Source organism: Battus philenor, unplaced genomic scaffold (genome assembly GCF_028537555.1).
Source record: "Battus philenor isolate CCGP_79_NKW_IND1 unplaced genomic scaffold, ilBatPhil1.0.hap1 SCAF_18, whole genome shotgun sequence".
NCBI lineage: Eukaryota > Metazoa > Arthropoda > Insecta > Lepidoptera > Papilionidae > Battus > Battus philenor.
The window spans coordinates 12,072,416-12,092,113 of record NW_027181680.1 but is presented as its reverse complement, the minus strand read 5'-3'; the positions used below and the strand labels follow the sequence as shown (position 1 = coordinate 12,092,113).

Here is a 19,698-nt window from a genome sequence, read left to right as displayed (position 1 = left end):
ACTACTCTTACTTGCATTCCAAAATTACCACAAAGTATATTAACAATCATTTATTTAAATCTTACAATTTGTTACAAAACTATATTTAATTTTGTTTTGCTAGACATCACAAACGGGTATATATTCAAGTTAGAAATACGCGCATTGGTGATTTTGTACCTGTCTATAAACTATTTATATTAGCCAAAATGGATGGCAGCGTTTGGTAATCTTCTTGCACAAAAGCACTGCAATATCCAAGGTGCTAGTAATAAGTTACGGAGCAGAGGAGACGGTAGCTCAAGATGGGCCTTATATGGCTGAAGGTCACCCAAAAAGAAATAGAGGAAGTTATGGGGTTTCGCTGCTATACCGAATCAGAAATAGAGACTAAGGTTATCGACATAGCTCAAAGAATTTCTCGTCTGTAGTGGCAGCATATCGCTCGTGCAGCTGAATGGCTCTTGAGTACTACCGAGCAGGTGAACATATGGGTGCACAAGGAAGTCGCTGGATACGGGCAGGGCCACATCGGTCATCGTGACAATTTTTGGAAGGGAGGCCTGTACTTTACACTGTGCGTCTATCGCCTGAAAGGAATAACCAAAATATCCAAAGAATACATATAACAGATAATCAATTTAATTATTAAGGATGGTTTGAAATAACACCACAACACAATTTCATATTTTTTATTAAAACTTTCTCCTTATAAATCCATCGATTGCTAACGTAATATAGAATAGAACGTACATAGAAGCCATGTCTTGTGTGAGATATACATAAATACATACATGTTCATAACTCAATGACAGCCAACTACTGCGCGATACGTTCATCTGGAGCAAACGGCTCTAACAAACTCACCCTAATAATATGACGTTAACATTTTATTACGGCGATTAAGAGAAAACTAATTAGAGTAATTTTGGAAAAATAAAAAAAATCTTAAACCATTTTTTAGTTCACATTTCAAATAATTCATGTAAAAATTTGTAAAATATATGTCAAAATATTACATAATCAGACATTAGTCATTAAACAAATAAACGAAAACCGATTATTTTTTTAAAAACATGAATCACAGTTTATTATAATGCAATAAGTTGTCAGAACCAAAAAGTTTGTTGCAAAAATTAACCAATCCGCCATTTTATAAGCGTACGTGACGTTTTTGCTTACGCAACAGATCGCCATCTTGGATTTCATGACTGACAGCTGTTATATTTATTGAATGTCACTTAGAGCCCTTTGCAAAGAGCAACGCATCACACATTACGTAGCTTCGAGTGAAAACTAAGCGTTTAAATATAAAAAATAGCTCTTTAAAGGCCGTTAATACATGATTAGGTTGAAGGAAAACATTTAAAAATGGACGATTAGAGATAAATGTAAAAATTTCACCGTCTAAAAGCGAGAGAACATCTTCATTCCCTCCCGTCCCGTGAGACTTCGAGGACGCACTATACAAAAAAAACCTACTCGAGCTTACTCTTTAAGGTAAGGAACTGCAAATTTATTGAAATTCTGGTAATAAAAGAAATATAGTCGTCTCTCGTTACACGCCATTCTGGTAATACAAACGTATTGTCCGAACATAGCGCAGCCACCGGCGGGACGGTTCCACTGTTACTATAAACTATCGCGTCGCAGGCGAAACATGGTGGAATACATCATTGGAATATTTCCCTTTAGTTAATACCTAAATATTATTGAAACTATAAAAACAAGGAATATTACATTCTTAAACCATCCGCTACAACAAAAAAAAATATTACAATCCGGTACACAAAACGACACACAGCTGTCAAATATAACACCGCCATTTTGAAACATGGAGGATGGCAGGTTTTTTCGTTGGCCAAATATATACACGTTTTTAGCATCCGGATAATAATATATAAATTTCTTATAAAGTTCATTATTTCAGTTGAAAAAAAAATATTATAATTAAAACACGAAACGCAATTTATGAAGAATACAAGGCAACATTATTATTAATACATACAAAAAAAGAGAAGAAAAGAACAGATTATAATTTTTTTCAAAGCTAACTACTTATGATACAAAAATTGTTTATGCATGTCGTTTAAATAACTTATCATTATCAATTAATTATATTATTATTATTGTATTTGTTAAGCAATGAATTTACTTAGTAACGCCATAGCCGTGTCAGCTCTGCGAGGTATTTCAATGATTGTGTTGCTACACCTAGTTTCCTCACAGAGCACTGTCTACTTAAGACCTCACCACACTCCTGGACTTTGTATTCATCATTTAATGTGAAGGTACATTATCTCAAACGCCTCCTTAGTTTTCGAGGCACATGCTTCATTGTGCAATTTATTATTACCTAACGTTTGCGTTGTAAAAATTCATATTAAACTTTCCCGCCAAATTTAATGCATCGTTTTTAATTTTTAACATCTAGGAGAACAGACTACGGAATTATTATTTATTGTAATTGATTTGGTAACAATAACCGACTCTACAAATGTGTTCCTTTACAATAAAACTCCATGGGATGTTGTGAAAATGACATAAAACATTATTTGAATGTACATATAATTATACAAAAATAACAATTACAAAAAAAAATATAGCTGACGATTACAGCAAAAATTAGTGAAATATTAATTATTGTGGATCGAAATGTATGAAATCTTAAGATAAATGGAAAATATATTTCATATAACACTACATTTGTCAATCACAAATGTAATTACTCAATGATTTGAATTTTGGATATGTCTCACACGGTAAACCTGAACAAAACCGGTTGGTTTAAACTAGTCAAATATCTACCCATCTCCCTCGCACACAACAGCCTTATGGCGCTCGACCATTTTAATTTCGGCGAGATACACATAATACGCATCTAAAGCCGATATAATATTAATATAATAAAAACATCACAATAAATAAAGACTTAATTACATAATGAAGCGCAGTGGTCTATACACAACCTATTAATGGAAATATTGAAAGAAAAAGAAAACAAATTAGAATATTCTCGATTTTTTTCCTCTAGTTATTGATTAGTATATGTATTTCGGTAGTCGATATCTATGAGGGCAAGCGATGATTTTTTTTTGATCTACCTTCGGCAAAAAGCTCGATATCTTCAGAAACGCTCATCGGGCCGCGGTATCGCGACATAAATGCATTAATTAATTACACAATTACATCATAACACTAACCTCTCCAAAATATAACTCTGTGACGTACCGTTAGTATGTACTACGCGTCCCGTTCGCACATTCAAACGGATCGACTCGTGTGAAAGAGATAGCGCACGTTGACACAGCGCCGTTCTCAAATCATACATATTGGCTGTTGTAGATACTTTCAATCACAACGAAAATAACTATAAAATACAATAAATTAACAAGAAAAAAAAAAACAACATCAACAAGGTCCGGCATTAGGAATTGATTTTACAACATGAATCACTCTGTATATATAGATCTATCCAATTATACTTCATTGTTTGTTCTAATCAAAATGATTGTTTTTGTTTTAAAAATAAACAGAATTTAGCACCCCAATTATAATAAATGGAATAGGCACCATTTAAAGTAAATTCGATACAGTCAATGTTCGGTTAGTTCATTTCAAAATTATGTGAATTCTAAAATAACGTTCCAAAAATAGAACATTTTAAATTAGACTTTAAGCCAACGTGATAAAGTCCATTCCACATCGTCCTGTCTTCGTGACTAGTGCAGCCAATATATACGCTATGAAAACCATTCGATATCCGACCTTAGGGCTTCTTCATTATATCGCATTTTGCAACGTCAGCGGGTGGTTGTGTGTCGCCGAGTGGCCGTTGTGCGTGGTGAAGTCGTCGTCCAACAGCTTCGAGACGTCGGGCAGCTTGCCCTGGACCTGCTGGAGCAGCTGGTCGCGCTCGTTCTGGATGAAGCTGGCGGACAGGTGTCCGGCGTGCTGGTTGCCGTTGTTGGCGGCGAGTGACGGCGCGTTGTCGTTCTGCTTGGCGGCTGGGGTCTGCGTTTCACTCGTGTCCATGCTCTGAAACATTTCAGTATTGCATATGGCATTTGATTTGGAACAAACAGAGTTATGTATTGATCTCCGGTATCAAGTAGCTGGAGTTTGTCAAATTGCAAAGCCTGGAAACAGTCTGTATGGGCAAGTTAAGATCTGTAGTCAACTGCACAGTCCCACACTTGGACACCCAACTTTGACAGTACACTAGATGGCGTGCACGTCAGAAATATTTATTATAATCTCTTAGTTCAATTAGAAATTATGGAGGCAATTACAAGATTCGTTTCAGATATGTATTATTTACCATCATCATTTCAATGTTCTATAATCCATTTAAATTTTATGGAACAACCTGTAGAACACGTGTGCTATAGTAGGTACAGAGGGCGCGATTGTTAAAATATAAGATATGTGAGAACAAGACAGCACGACGTTTTTCTACCTCTTGTTTTGTCTCACATACGTCTGGTTACCTTCTTTGTACTTGTTTCACATACATCGCGTTACTCCATTTGTTCTGTCTCATATACCTCTGGCTACCAATATAGTGCTACAGATACAACTGTACCGCGCAATAGAAAAGAACGGCAAGGCGGAAGCCATGGAAAACAGACCTTGAGAACCGCCCCCGTGGTACAGCGGTTCCGGTAGCACTATTGCACACACTGTCTATTAAATTGGATTAAACAACAAATCCAAAATGGGTACTGATGATTTACGACGGCATGACACAAAGACAGTGATTTTTGAACATTTGTCCTAATAATTCAATATTTTAAGATATAAACTCAAAAACTGTTAATTAATGTTAAAACTAATTACAAAAATTAAACTTTATTGTTTAAAAGAGTACAGTTGTACAATAGTCTTTAATGGTATAGTCTTAAAAGGTAAAAATATTTTAAATTAAAAAACAAACTTTAAACATACATGCTTTAGTTAATAAATTTAGTATTTAATAGCTTATGATCAATATATTTGGTCTCATTTACAGCAATTTAGTGTAAGTTTTATGAGAATATAAAGCGAATCATTAATTTTGTGTTTTTTTTTGCTCGCTCTGTGAGGGCAAAAGCTACCTCCAGAACTACTAATTTAGGCATCACCACTTCTCCCGGATCAGTCAAAAGCAGCGGCGCCTTGTGCCGGCTCCGGTTAGGAGCTGCTAGCTCAGAAAAGTAAAAGTAAAGTCATTTCACACTCCTTAGGGGCTCCGGTAAGAGAGCCATAGTTACTCCCACGGGTTGGCTAGTTGTACTGGTGATGGACTAGCAAAAACCGCATGATGAGGTTAGATGCAGACAACTTTCAGTCCTTGGGAAATTTCTACGGCAGACATGTCCATGATGGTGATGAATTTCTTCAAGCACAATTTTCCGCTGTACAGTGATGGTCAACTTACGTCATTTGTATCGGACAGTCCCAGCAGGTCCGCAGTGAGGTTGCCGTTGTTGGTAGCCACCAGCGACGCGTCGCTCTGCACTTCCGCCTTCACGTCCACTAGAGGATTATCTTCTTGCTGTCAAGAACAAACATGCGAGGACTTGTTTAAGATTACAATTAAATTGACCTCCCATACAATGAAAAATAGTGTACAGTTGTGTAAAAAAGTTTTCCTAATTTTATTGATCGACATATGTGTGCGATATATAATTATTTTAAAGAGAATATAAATTGATATAAGTTCTAAGAACACGCCCACTGATCCCCTTAGCTTTTAGCAACCACGGAAGGAGAGGGTCGGTACTATTTTATCCGTAGATAGCAGCAATAATGTAGTAAAAAGGCATTTATTAAAGAAAGATAGCCATCCGGAGAGGCATAGTTCACGCTACGACTTGTAACCCCTAGATGGTGGTATTATTATGAAAGCTGGAGACCACGTTATAAATAAAGTCAAACAGAGGTAATCAAGTAGTACAGGCCTTCACATTAAAATGAGTTTGGAAGAGCATAGATAGAAAAATGGTAGTTAGCAACAGCTGTTTCAACAGGTCCTATTTAATGGACCAGACCCTGGCGCACCTAAGCACCAGCTCGAATATCAGTTTGGTTGCAGGATCAGTGAAATCACCATCGCCTCATTGGTGAACAGTCAAGATAGTTACCGCACTTTGACCTTCCTGGAATATTGTAAGAAGGTCACTGAAAAAGAGACTGTATTAAAAGAGAAACAAACAGGTGGGATACACAAATAAATCAGTAAAATTGTGATTGTTACGAAAATAGAAAGGTAGTAATAAATAATATTGTAAAATTTAAAATTAATCAATGATTTATAATATAAGATAAAAATAAAGAAATATAGAAAATGAAATACCTGTAAAATTCAATGAGGGAAGGCGACGAAAGTGAGGTGAGGTATGAACGGAACATAGAGTGAAAAGGAATGAAAGAATATGTGAGTAATAAAAGAAAGAATAGTTTACCTAAAGATGGAAGAATGATAAGGAGATTAATAATAGAATTCCGTAAAAAGTTACTATTCTTATAATATGCCTGTGTAGCCATAACAGAGAAAGAGCAAGGGCCATTAAAAAAAAAAAGAGATCTTATCGAAAAGCTATTGGGAGTGTATACATAGCTGTGAACGTCTTACTGCTGAAATGATTATGATGACGGTACCTGATTGGGTGCGAGCTGCAGCAAGTCGCTTGAGAAGGTGTTCCCGTTGTCAGCGGGCGCTGGACGCTCCGCTGCAGGCGCCGACTGCTCCGTGCTGACAGACACCTGCTCCGTCACGGGCACGTGCTGTTCCGTGCTCACGGACACGTGATCGGGGGGCGGCACGCTGATATTTACGTGCGTATGCTCACTTGATTCTACTGTAGCTGAAATAAAAACCATACAAATATCATGAATTTTTGTATTTTTTCTTTTGGTATCCGATGTGGAATCTTATTGATTCGGTTCTTTTATATCTGGTTCTGCACTAAAGTTATGTGGGATTCCTATCCATTTAAACCACTAGTTGATCAACTGCGGTAGTAACTCAGATGGCAGCAGTTATCCATTATAACAGCATATCACTTAAGTGCTGTGCCAGTAGTTTTTTGAAGTCAGATGCTAGATGTGTCAAAAATAACTTGGGACTTATTGGTAGCATATTATGGGGAGACTGGTCCCAATAATGTATCCAACACCACATCGAAAGGCCTCAACTCTTTTCCGGTCTTTCCTTCTCACTCATACATGAACAGGTTTTTAAATAGTAATCAGAAGAAATATTTTTGTTTAACTAAAAAAAGGTACAAAACCATAAACAACTCACTTTGTTGGGCGGTGACGTTTTCGCTAACTTGAGACGGACGTTCATCGGTCTCGCTCTTGTTGGTAACTTCAATAGTTTGTTGAACATCCGCTAGAGGCGCGCTGTCCGTAACTTGAGCGGTAGTTTGTTCGACTGTATGTGTAGTTGTTTGTTCAGCCGGTTTATTGTTCGCCTGATCGTTTGCAGACTGGTTTACTGTGACTTGTGCTTTTCCTTCATGCTGTTTCTTTTCTTCTTCTGCCTGCTGTTGGATGAAAATAGACTAATTTAAAGTAAATACATTATAATATGAAAAAAATATACAGGTAAGCAAAGGTATCATTGTCGTCGTTTCAACCCATAGACAACATTGCAAGGCACAGGGCCTTTTCAAAAGATATCTTTGGGGGATATACCATAATCCCCACGCTTGGCGGGCGTGATGGTAATCGCACAAAGTGTGAATTATATTAGATTGTATCCTGGGAATAGAATCCGCGACCTACGATCGCAAGTCCAAATGCTTTGGCGCTGATCTACCATTTCTTGAGTTAGAAAACTTTGCGTAGAAGCAATGTCGTTAACAATGAAGTTGATGCGGTGAAATTATTGTTAACTGATGGTCCTGAAGATTACTAACCAGCAAGGGCAGTGTAAAATTTGTATTTCATCTTGACTATACTGTTGACCAAATGACATTTGTAGTTTTGGTGGTCAGAGGGCAAGGAGCTTCATAATACTGGATTGGGCAGCTCAAGACATCTTAATGCTAGAGAGACGACCAGTTCGCTTCCAGCTAGTCTTGATAGAACATGCCCAGTAGTGGACGTGTTTCGATTAGTAGTGGTAAAGTGGTAGTGCAGCGACCTTCCGTAGGCGAGTGCGCGCCATGATGGCCTCGACGCGCTGCTTCCTGGCGAGGCGCTCCTTCTCCTCGCGCTCGGCCTCCTCGCGGCGCAGCTTCTCCGCCTCGTTGGCCGCGCGCCGCTTGTCCTCCTCCTCCTTGACGCGTGCCACGCGCTCAGCCTCCGTGCGCGCGCGCTTCTCCGCCTCCTGACGTTCGAGCTCCTGTTGCGCCTGCAACATTACACAGTTTAATTAGTAATGTGTAAAAGTTTTAAAGGCTTATTTGTCTGTCAAGTAATGCAGCATACACAATTAAAAATTAAAAAAATATAATAATTGGTAAAAATAATATTAGAATAATTTATGTCGGAGTTTCCACGCGTGAGGGCTTCGTCGTTATAAAATTTAACACTTAAAAGCTGGAGATTCTCTGACAGATGTTTTGTAAAATTCTATGTAAGATGTTTTAAAGAAATTAGTATTTCATCAGTTGCTTGTAAATACCTATTAACTAGCGCCATAATTTTATAATCATATAAAAAAGTTGTGTCAACCATATAATAAATACAAGAAATAAAGTTCCACAAGATATCTTAGACCTTCCCTATATAAATATGAAGTATATTATAAATACATCTTATTATAGAATTCAAGAGTTTTTAATTGATCGCAATGTGTGGAACTTGGTTTTTTGACTCATTTACCTGATAAAATATTGTACATAAGAAATATATATATAATGTACAGATTTTAAGAAATTGTTAAATTTTATTAAAAAGAACAACTATGTTCCTGGTCGGATCTTCTCAACAGACCAGCAATATGAGCCGGCGGTAGCTTACTGCTTATGATGTCAAAACAATCTACGATTAAAAAGCGCATCCAAATGACCACTTGAATAGATATTTAAAGATATTCTGAATTTGACTTAAAAATCAGGTTGACAGACCGATGATGACGTCAGCTTATTTATGATTCAAGGATTCATTAATATTTAAAAGAAAAATAACTAAATAATTTCTCACCTCAATTGCTTTGCGAAGCTTCTCTTCTTCTACGCGGCGTTGCAAGGCAGCCAGCTCGCGTGCTTCCTCTTCCTCTCTCCTCTGCCGCTCCTCCTCCTGTCTCTGTCTTTCCGCTTCTTCTTCAGCTTCGCGTTGGAGCCTGTATTATTACAATTAAAATTGATAAGTATACTTCCCCACTCTTATCTTCTAAGTCTCTTTATAACTCGTTGAAGGTTTTAATACTGACAAGAGTGAACATTAGCTCATACTTTCAAGGACTTAAAGCAGCAATGGTATGATCATTTAAAATTTTAAGTAGATAGAGAAGAGTAATCAGTTCAAGTGAACAAACGCCAATGCATTTCAAGGACACCCCTTAATGGACCCAGGGTCCGCACGTTGAATTCACGTAAGCCGGAAATGTAATGCTTTTAGATATTATATCTATTATATAAAATTCTCATGTCACGGTGTTCGAACTTGAACTCCTCCGAAACGGCTTGACCGATTTTTACTAAATTTTACATGTGTATTCAGTATGTCTGAGAATCGGCTACTATCTATTTTCCATACCCCTAAGTGATAAAAGGGTGGTCCACCCCTAAATTTTATTGTTATTTTTTTAGACAATTTTTTTTGGTTTTTATTTTATTATGATACAGCATACAAAAATACATACAAACCTAAATTTTCACCCCTCTACGATCAACCCTTATCTTACATTTGTTAATTAAAAACTTTATTTTTTTTTGCAAAACAACGTTTGCGGGATCAGCTAGTATGATGTACAATTGTTATCTTGAAACTTATATTCAAGTCTCAAATAGTAATTTTATTAGCTATGACTTATTTGGTACAAGAACACAGCAATAGTTTTTGCTCAGACGCCCACTGCAAGGTATAAGCTTCACTCAAAGATCGTCGCGATTTCCGGTGAAATTAACTATGCCGGTCTCTCTAGTGGTCGCCACTCGAAAACCTTTTGGACCCAACGGCCAAGCCATGGCACGAGCAATTTGCCCGATCCAGTGCCATTTCAGACACACTTTTATCCAAATTGAAGTCCATCCTAAGAAAGAAAAGGACCAATATATAGCTACTTCCTCTACATAGCAGTAGTCGTGAAATAAAGTGCATCGCCCGCCAGCCCGCTGATAAATGCGCATGCGGCAAACAATGCGAATTACACAACTACCACCGTTAAATCACTCAACACGTGTTTCTCTCCACGGAGCATCCTCAAGAGTAATGTTACACCGATTAGTGCCAACTCACTCTGTGTTTCACACTTTATTGCACGACTACTGCTGCATTGGCGGAAGTAGCTATATATTGGTCCTTTTCTTACATACTTTTATATTTATGACCATGTTTTATGGCCAATAGATGTTTCTATATATGTACATTTTTGAATTATAATATTTAATACTTCAATTCAAACCTTTCCTTAGTAGAGTTAGATTACTAAAAATGTCCAGAAATAGTAAAGTGGTGGGGATTGATAAGAGGGGATGTTTTGGTAAAGATTGTTTCGAGGCAGGTCGAGTTTTGTGATGGCGGGTGATCCTTGATTAGTGGTGATGGTGTACTGGTGCTTACCGCTGCCTCTCGAGCTCGGCCTGACGCTCCAGCTCCTCACGTGCGCGGCGCCTCCGCTCTGCCAGCGCGGCCTTCGCCTCCTCCTCCGTTGTGATGCGGCGAGCCATCATCGACGCTGCAAAACAAAAATGTCAACACATCGCCTTCTAAAGTACATCAGTGAAGTAATTAAAAAAGTCATAAATAATAATAAAACACATTAGTAGAGTAAGACTAATAATTTATATAGTATTTTACAAATGTAAACATTACATTAAAGAAGTAGAAACTAATGAAAAATAATTACAAATAAAAATGTATATAATTAGACAAGTAAGGTATTTAAAAAGGAGGAAAAATATACAATTGATAAAACTGTACTGTGATACAAAGAAATAATTTATTATGTAGTATTTTAGGAGCGGAAGGGAAGGAAAGAAAGTGGTGTGTATAAGCAGACAAGTAAACAGGAGAGAAAGATATTGTGATGAAAAATAGATGACGAATGAAATAAATGGTGAAGAATATAACGTGACAAAAAAATTAAAATAGAAAAGTGCAAAAATTATTTATCACAGTGAAAAGACCATGTCTCTCCCTAGATAGGGACAAAGGGGTAAAGATAAAAAATATATATATCAACTATAACCAATTTGTTGGTTTAAATTAAAATAATAATAATGAGGATCTGTATATATACAGTACTAATTTAAACAGAATATTTTAATACTCCTAATAAATATAAAAAACAAAACATTTGGATATTTGTGTTAAGCAGCTTCTGGATTTAGGTCAGTAAAGAGAGGACATCAGTTCATTTCTGAAACTTCTAAATTAGAATTGGTAAGATCATTTGTAATTAAGAAAAATGAGTCAGTTTGGTGAAGATAAACGCCAATGCATTGAAAGGAGACAAATCCTTAAACTTGGTACTCATGAACCGCCAGCCCCGAGCACTCGACTCTTACTTACTACCCATCATACCAAAGGACATTCCAGAAATATGGTGAGGTTCCATTAACTGAGGTACATACCAAAAAATAAATTAGCAATTATACGAAATACGAATTACACAAATTTCCTTACCAGTCATTTCATTTTCTTCTGTCTTCTCCTGCGACGGCTCCTTCTTCTCCTCCCTCTTCTCCTGCGACGGTTCCTTTTTCTCTTCGCGTTTCTCCTCCTTCTTTTCGACAGGCTTCTGTACTTCTATCGACTCTTCTCTATTATCAACTACCATCTGTTCGGGCTTCGTTTCCTGCTTTATTTCTACATTCTCTTTGCTTTCGTTTACCTGTAATAGATTACTTATATTTTTGAATAGTGTTTACAACATGGAGCGATTGGTTACTGGTGTAAAAATTTATAAGGGGTATTGTTTACTATCTATTTCTCGAAACTTTTTACTACCAAAAACTATTGGTCAGTCGCATTACAATAGAAAAAATTAAATCTCAAAGTGATCATTTTGTACAAGATGATAAGAAAGAGTTTTAAAAGCTTCAAAGGTTTTTCTTGACAAATGAGTTATACATATATACACCCTATAAAAACTTCAACACTGATAATGACAGCGACATAAAAAAAATATATTGTTATAATGAGACCAGACTTCATTTAAATTGGTATTTGAAAGCGTAGGAGGTCTCTTAATTCGTTTTGTCTGATTTTTTCAATAATGTTTTCAAGATGACTATCTTGGAATGTTTTATTAGAAAGTATACCCGCAGTGTAATTTCAAATCATATTTGTTCGTATACCATCATCATCTCGGAAGTAAAACGTCTAAAATTAGATATAATCTTCCATAGATTGTCCTGATTTGTTGTTGTGCCCTAAAGTTCCGAACTGTTAGTTTTTTTTGGTTTAATGGCCTCCGCTATTGTATCTCCTATCGTAATTATGGGACAGGGCACTTCATTGTTATATATAATACTTTTAATAAATATACATGTTTAATTTCACATTTTAACACAATTATTTTTTGCTTATTTATTTTATCTTATATATATATATTTCACATTATTGTTTTGCTTTAGCTTCTTACCATTTGAACTGTTAGATTATACTAATTGGGACAGTACAACTGCTCAAAGGTAGTGAACTATTTATGATAGATATCCGGATATGGTTCCAGACCTGTCGGTACATTCACTTCCTGGTTCTCATCACTGGATCTAGCCTAGACCACACCCGGCTGGGGCTCTCTAGAGTGACTTACTCGAGTGGTTCTCTTTCGTCTAGATGTTGACTTTGGTTAAGATATATTAATTGACCTTATCGCCTAAGATTTGGTGTTGCGTGACCTCGGCGCCGATCTGCAGCGCCTCCAGCTTCTGTGTCACCTCCACAGCGTTCACCTGCCTCTTGTCGGACGAGCTCGTACTCTGAGAAGCGAGCAACATACTTTTTATTTTAGTATAACATAGTAACGAAACATGCTACACAAATATCTTTATTTTGTATTCAATTTAAAAATATCTTTATTCAAGTAGGCATTTAGATTCACTTTTGAATGGTTGGGTACGTTGCAACATATCTTTTGAATTTAACTACGCCCGAGACTTCATTCGCGTGAAATTAACAAAACAAATAATCAAATTATAAAGTTTTTTTTTGTTTGAGATTTTTTCATAAATAAAAGCAGCCTAAATTACTCTTTATTACATCAGCTACCTACTAATATAAGTCCCATCAAAATAGGTCCTGACATTTCAAAAATAAGCCGGAGCAAACCAGACAGACAGACAAAAATTAAAAAAATGTAATTTTCGTATATGTAGATTTAATTCTCTTGAGGTAAACTTTAAAATCACTTTCGTCACTTCAAAACACTACCTCGCACTTGTCACAGTTTTCATGACAACTATTGATTTACTATAGGCTTGCATATATTTCCGTAGTCGAGTATACGAGATACTAACTACATTTTGTTTCTTCAATTACGATCCAATTACATTAAAATTTGGCCCAAAAAAGGTTTCTTTCTGTTATTGGGAACCTCTAGTATATTCCCCTGTCCTATTCTTCACCCAAAAACAGGTGTGAGTGTAAACATTATTATATTTAATGGAATCAGGCGTTACCTTGCGGAAGACCATCCTAAGTAAGAAAAGGACCAATATTTAGACACTTCCGCACATGCAGAGGTAGTCGTGCAACAAAGTGCACCGCCCAACACAGAGCCTTGACTTAACTCTGTGTTTGGCACTAATCGGTGTAACATAGCTCCTGAAGTAGCGTGAACCATACACGCATACCCCGGGACGGGCTATCTAAAATAGCACGGCATGAGGGAAGACCGTGTGGCGATCCCTGACCGGGAGATACCGCGGTTCCCCGTATAGCGCAGAGGGCGATAACCGGGGGGATTTTAGTGGGTAGGAAACCCACATACCCCTGTCCTCCCCCCAGAGGCGGGGCATCTTGAACGTCCGAAAGATTTATGTTTCGTGGTGAAACACTTGTTGAGTGATTTGACGGTGGCGGTTGTGTGATTCGCATCGTTTGCCGCATACGCAATTATCAGCGGGCTGGCAGGCGGTGCACTTTGTTGCACTACTACCACTGTATGTGCGGAAGTGGCTAAATATTGGTCCTTTTCATACGTAAACATTATTGTCTGAAATACCTTCTCCATAACGTCGATATGCCGCGGGGGCGTGGGCGACAGCGCTCGTCCGGGCGACTGCGACTTGCCACGCTGTGTGCAAAACAATTACTATATTAATGACATAATAACATACATATATAATCATAGATTATATTCCTCGACAGGTACAAAAATACACGAGAAAAAATGTTAGAATCGTTAGGAATTAATATTATTATAAATAATATATCGAACAATTGCCCAGCGGTTGGTCGCTAGTGTCGATTCTCGGGACACAATCTTATATAATTCACACTACGATTTAATTATATGGGATTGCTACTGTTTAAAAAACAAGTTTCTACAGGGAGCAGTAGAATCCTCTACGCATGATAATACCACACTGATCGCCCATCCGGCAGCCAAGCGTGGCTTTCATGGTAAATCCCCGCATAGATATTTATGGGCCGAAACGACCATACTTAATATACAATATGTAGTTTCATAAGAAGTTATATTTATATAAAATAAAGTATATATTAATTAAAGGTATTTTTTTACTTTTGCTAATGTTACCTTTTTTCTATTCGTTTTTGCATGTTACAGTGTTTAGTAAATCTCTAAAATCATTTATTAACTTAAATTGTAAACTATTTAACCGTTTCGCTTCGATCAGCGCCTTTTGGCGCTCGACTATAGTCACTTATTCTTTCAGCGAACAGTGCCTTCTAGCGCTCGGCTTTAGACGCTTTCTCTCAGCGAACAGCGCCTTTTAGTGCTCGGCTATAGACGCTAACTCTCAGCGAATAGCGCCTTCTAGCGCTTAGTTCTAGACGCTTTCTCTCAGCGAACAGCGCCTTCTGGCGTTTGGCTATAGACGCTATCTCTTAGCGAACAGCGCCTTCTAGCGCTCGGCTATAGACGCTTTCTCACAGCGAACATCGTCTTCGGGTGCCGTACATTTGTTTTACATTATCGTGTTAATCATTGCACGATTATGGTCATTAATTTGTTTTTTACCAACACGACAACTGCATACTTCCTGCGCGAATATTTTGACACATAACCAAATACGTGTCATTTGCTGGGAGAGTAATTCATATTTAAGCGCTACGCAGCGAAAGGTTTAAAAAGTATAATCGATGTTCGTTAGTAATGATTTATTAATACCTGTTATATATTCATAAATCCTTTTTAAGTAGAGTATGTAAGACCTTATTATAAACCCAGGCGAGAACCTTTTACTTATCAGTATAATATAAATAACATTACCAAGTTTTAATATAAAGTCTCACCTTCTCGTATTCTTTGGAGGGTTTCGGCTTCCTGTGCAGAGGCGGTTTGCCATCCCCGGGAGTCGCGGGCGCTGCCAACCAAGCACAACTGTAACTTAACTGCACTGAAACTGAACAACGCGGGGTCAATGGCCGCTATTTGGGAAGCAAGACCTGGACCCATACAAGCATAAATAAAGCCAGCCATACATGCTCCACGAGACACTGGAAGCTGATGATGTGGTTCATTGTATCCTATATTAATAAAATCGCTATTAATATAAATAGCAAAGTTAGAGATTATATAACAAAAATAGATAATAAATTATTACATAAGCTAAGTCAATGTTAACTTTAAACAAAATACGATTTAAAACTAATACAAGTAAATGATGGCGCGCATACATAATTACGACATTAACATTAAAATTCACATACGTGTACAGTTTATATATTGATATAGTAAATATCAATGTATAATCAATCCATTAATCTAATACAATTGATATATTATAGATTCACATATTGATATAGTAAGAAATTTAGAAAAAAAAAGAATTAAATGAGATAGTGCAAGGACTCTGCCGATTTAGGGTAGGTGTATGGCGACTATAAATTTAAAAAAGTATATTAACATTAAATATTTTAAACAAACAATTGTTTTAAAATCATTGGCATTACACATTACAGTACAGGTAAAAAAAGCGTTGATGCAAACTGAACAGAGCTGAAGCTGACCAGTGATATATTTTAATTTTGTATTTAAGGCCGTTAATAAAATGCTTTTATTCTGATCAGGTATCTTTATAGATATATAACGATAGGTTATCTTTGATCATCATCATTATCTCAGCTGATGATGCCACTGCAAGGAATAGGCCTTTTCCAAACATCGCCACGGTAACCAGCCTCTGCCATTATCCAACGACCTGCCTCTGATCCTCTGATCTTATGTCATCCGTCCACCTAATAAGAGCCTTATTAACTTGCGTCTACCGTCTCGTTAGTTATACGTACATAAACACATTTAAAAAACTTAAAGTTAAACGGTTTTTTAATACCCATATTGTGGTGGTTGTGGAAAAATATGTACCTAGTCCGCCATATTGGAACTGCGTCCATCTTGAATTTTAAATTTTGACATAATCATCGTGTTTTACTAGTGTAGCCCTTTCATTGATACCCATATTGAGGGGGTTAAGGAAAAATATGTAATCCGCCATTTTGTATCGGCGGCCATCTTAGATTTATAATGTTATTGATTTTATATCTAAATTAAATATGTGTACCAAATTTCAGATCAATGTGACAACGGGAAGGTGCTTAAATTTCAATTTCTAATTTTGACCCAAATAAATAAATTCCGTACGGGTCGAACTAAATAAAACCGTTTAATAATCAAATGCTCATGTAATAGGTAGTTTTAAAGCTGCTAATAAAGATATTAATGATGAACCATGAGGTAGCAATGTCTGGACAAGAGCCCATCACCAGAGGACGGAGTGCTATTCACCTGGTCGCGGCGAGGCGTGCAATGAAAGAGGGCGCGGCTTGCGAGCAGAGGGCGTGCGGCGCGGCGCGTCCCCTCCGGCCACGATGGTGGCGTCCCGGGACACTGACGGCGTGGTGGCGATGCTATTCGCGCCGGTATCCCCACCACCTGAACACCAAATTCAATAAGTTTAGTAAAAAAATAATTAATCGCCAAGTTTTTCATCTTGTTCCAACTTTTCCATGCTTATTGATCTTCTGAGATTTTTAGTACAACAATGAATTAGAGTCGACCTCTCATCGATTTTTAAACCTTTTCCAACCACAAAATCACTTTTTGATCCTAAGTAAAGCGATTTCTTCAGCTTAGACTGGATATCACTTCAGGAATCTTTGGATTAAAGTCAATATTTAAAATAATACATATTCACTCACAGTAATAGCTTACTTATCCTCTTTTGATATTCACGCTGTTAGCCCGAAGGCTTTTACAGCTTCATCGGAGCGCAATGAACCGTGAACTTAAATCAGTTGTAGTTCTCTTATTCAATAAATTTTACTTACAAAAATATCACGTTTTAATGCATTTAACATAAGCAGACATATAATTGTTATATACAAACAGCATTGCGCTTAGCTTGAAAGCGAAAATAAATAACATTTATATAAACAATTGTTATTAACAACCCTTTTTAACATGGTGTAGTCGAATTTGAACCTTGACGTGTTTGTCATAAGTGACAATTTAGTGTGTGTTTATTTAAATGTGACTATAGTTCGTTCGTGTTAAAATGCATAAATAAATAATAATTTTCCGCGGTCTCACAAAAGCTGCGTTCGAAAGTATGCCTTATTACGTTTCTTATAGTGTCCGTTTCTATTTGGGTGGCTTAATCAGCGGACAACGAAGGTTTAATGCATTCTTAACGCGAACGAAATATAAGTGAGTGTTCATCTTTTGATAAGAGATACCAGTTTGTCATTACCATTTTGACAGTATACAAAATTTTGTGTACATAAAGTCCTTATATTACATCTGATGCTGTCATTCTTCTGATATGAGATAATAGATCTAACGTCAAAGATATTGTGAGGGAAGGTGTATGTAAATGAATTTAAAAAAAGAATTAAAAAACCTGAAAAATTTATAAGAAATGTTACGTCCATGCCTTACATATGGCACGGCGAACGAGAGGTCCTTAAAAATGAGGATCTTTAAAAAAACCTCTCTCTCCTACCGAGCCTCAAATTAAAAAAAAAACATCTAACATCAGGTCACTCCAAAAGCAATCGTATCATCAATGTGTGTTGTGGACTGTCGGGTACTTTCGTTCCTTTATAGATTTTACCACTTATGATTCGATCTCGTAGAAAAATTACGAACATAATTAGAGAATTAATTATGCTTCTTTGAGCGACCATGTTTCTGTGGCGTAAGTAATCACCTTGTTGGGTAGAGAGAATGACTCAAAACGATGCCAAGGGTACAACCAGTAAAAAAGATATACGCAACGCCTTCAATAGCCTGCAATGAAGGTCTTACCTCGCGGTGTGTTGACGCCCGTACCAGCGATGGATGCGGGGCGCGGGCGGCGGGGGGCAGAAGCGGCACGCCGTACCACCGCCGCGCCGGACAACGCGCTGCCGGGCCGCGAGCCGGGTGTCGTGTCGCCGGACCGCGTCTCTGTGTACATCGCCACTTGTAGACTACGGGCGAGGGTCGCGAGTCGACCACGGCCCGCAATGGATGAGCGACAATCGCGCTGCGACTACTTACCCGTCTCGATTGGAATCAATGAGGTTCGCGGATATGTGTGTCTTAGATTGCAAGAGTGTGATGTCTGTAGCGTTTCATACACATGTGTGAGAGAGAAAGAGAGTGATCTTGTGTATGTGTGTGAATGTGATAGCATATACATTTGTTTTATTAGACAAGCTCCGCACTTTTCACGTTTTTTTTTTCTCATTTATTTATGAGCAAATATTAACTGTATATGTTGATATAGCACTATACAAACTTCGTTATTTGTATTGGTGCTAACATTCACTTAAAATGTCAGATAAAATAACTATTAAGAATTAACATTAAAGTTAACATGTTTTTTTACAAATGTGCAATTACAAAAATGACAACTTTAAAAAAAAAATTTGCAGATTTTTCAATATATTTAGTATTTGCTTAAAAGTGGGACACATGCCCGAGATTTATGCTCTTAGTAAAGAGTTTATAATCATTATAAAAATGTATACTGACTAAATTTTTAGTAATAATTTAGTTTTAGTCTTAAAAAGATATTAATTTCTTTGTGATAGTACTTTGCTGTGACAACACTAGAGTATATGTCTTAGGTGCAGGTTAAAAATTAAAAATAAACATAATAATAGACAACAAACTTAAGTTACATTATAATGAGATTTTAAACGACAAACCAAAGCTCAAATAGAAATGGCACAGAATAAACACATAGACATAAAAATAAAACATTACAACCAAATTAGTAAACCCACTCACCTTGAAAACGTAGAAATTGAACTGCATAGGAGATAGTTTCAAGATTGAAGATAGCGACAGAGTTGCAGGTAAACGTATGTGTATATATATATATATATATATATATATATATATATATATATATATATATATATATATATATATATATATAT

At 36.8% G+C, this 19,698-nt stretch overlaps 1 protein-coding gene across 8 annotated transcripts in view; it reads right to left on the bottom strand.

Moving 5' to 3' along the window:
- Positions 1-2,450: 2,450 nt before the first annotated feature.
- The window catches only part of LOC137920126 (ensconsin-like), an 87,527-nt gene continuing 70,279 nt past the window's right edge, over positions 2,451-19,698 (bottom strand). For 4 of the 8 annotated variants that reach the window (XM_068763353.1, XM_068763357.1, XM_068763356.1 and 1 more), the window contains 13 exons: positions 18,578-18,718; positions 17,057-17,203; positions 15,565-15,674; positions 14,309-14,380; positions 12,954-13,064; positions 11,764-11,971; positions 10,699-10,813; positions 9,118-9,256; positions 8,114-8,323; positions 7,268-7,511; positions 6,622-6,827; positions 5,399-5,515; positions 2,451-4,017 (listed from right to left, as the gene is read on the bottom strand). In XM_068763353.1, the coding sequence (XP_068619454.1) occupies positions 3,763-4,017; positions 5,399-5,515; positions 6,622-6,827; positions 7,268-7,511; positions 8,114-8,323; positions 9,118-9,256; positions 10,699-10,813; positions 11,764-11,971; positions 12,954-13,064; positions 14,309-14,380; positions 15,565-15,674; positions 17,057-17,203; positions 18,578-18,718 (2,075 nt within the window). In that variant the 3' untranslated portion in view covers positions 2,451-3,762. The remainder of the gene's footprint in view (positions 4,018-5,398; positions 5,516-6,621; positions 6,828-7,267; positions 7,512-8,113; positions 8,324-9,117; positions 9,257-10,698; positions 10,814-11,763; positions 11,972-12,953; positions 13,065-14,308; positions 14,381-15,564; positions 15,675-17,056; positions 17,204-18,577; positions 18,719-19,698) is intronic. The other 4 variants (XM_068763354.1, XM_068763360.1, XM_068763355.1 and 1 more) reach the window with 4 other exon arrangements.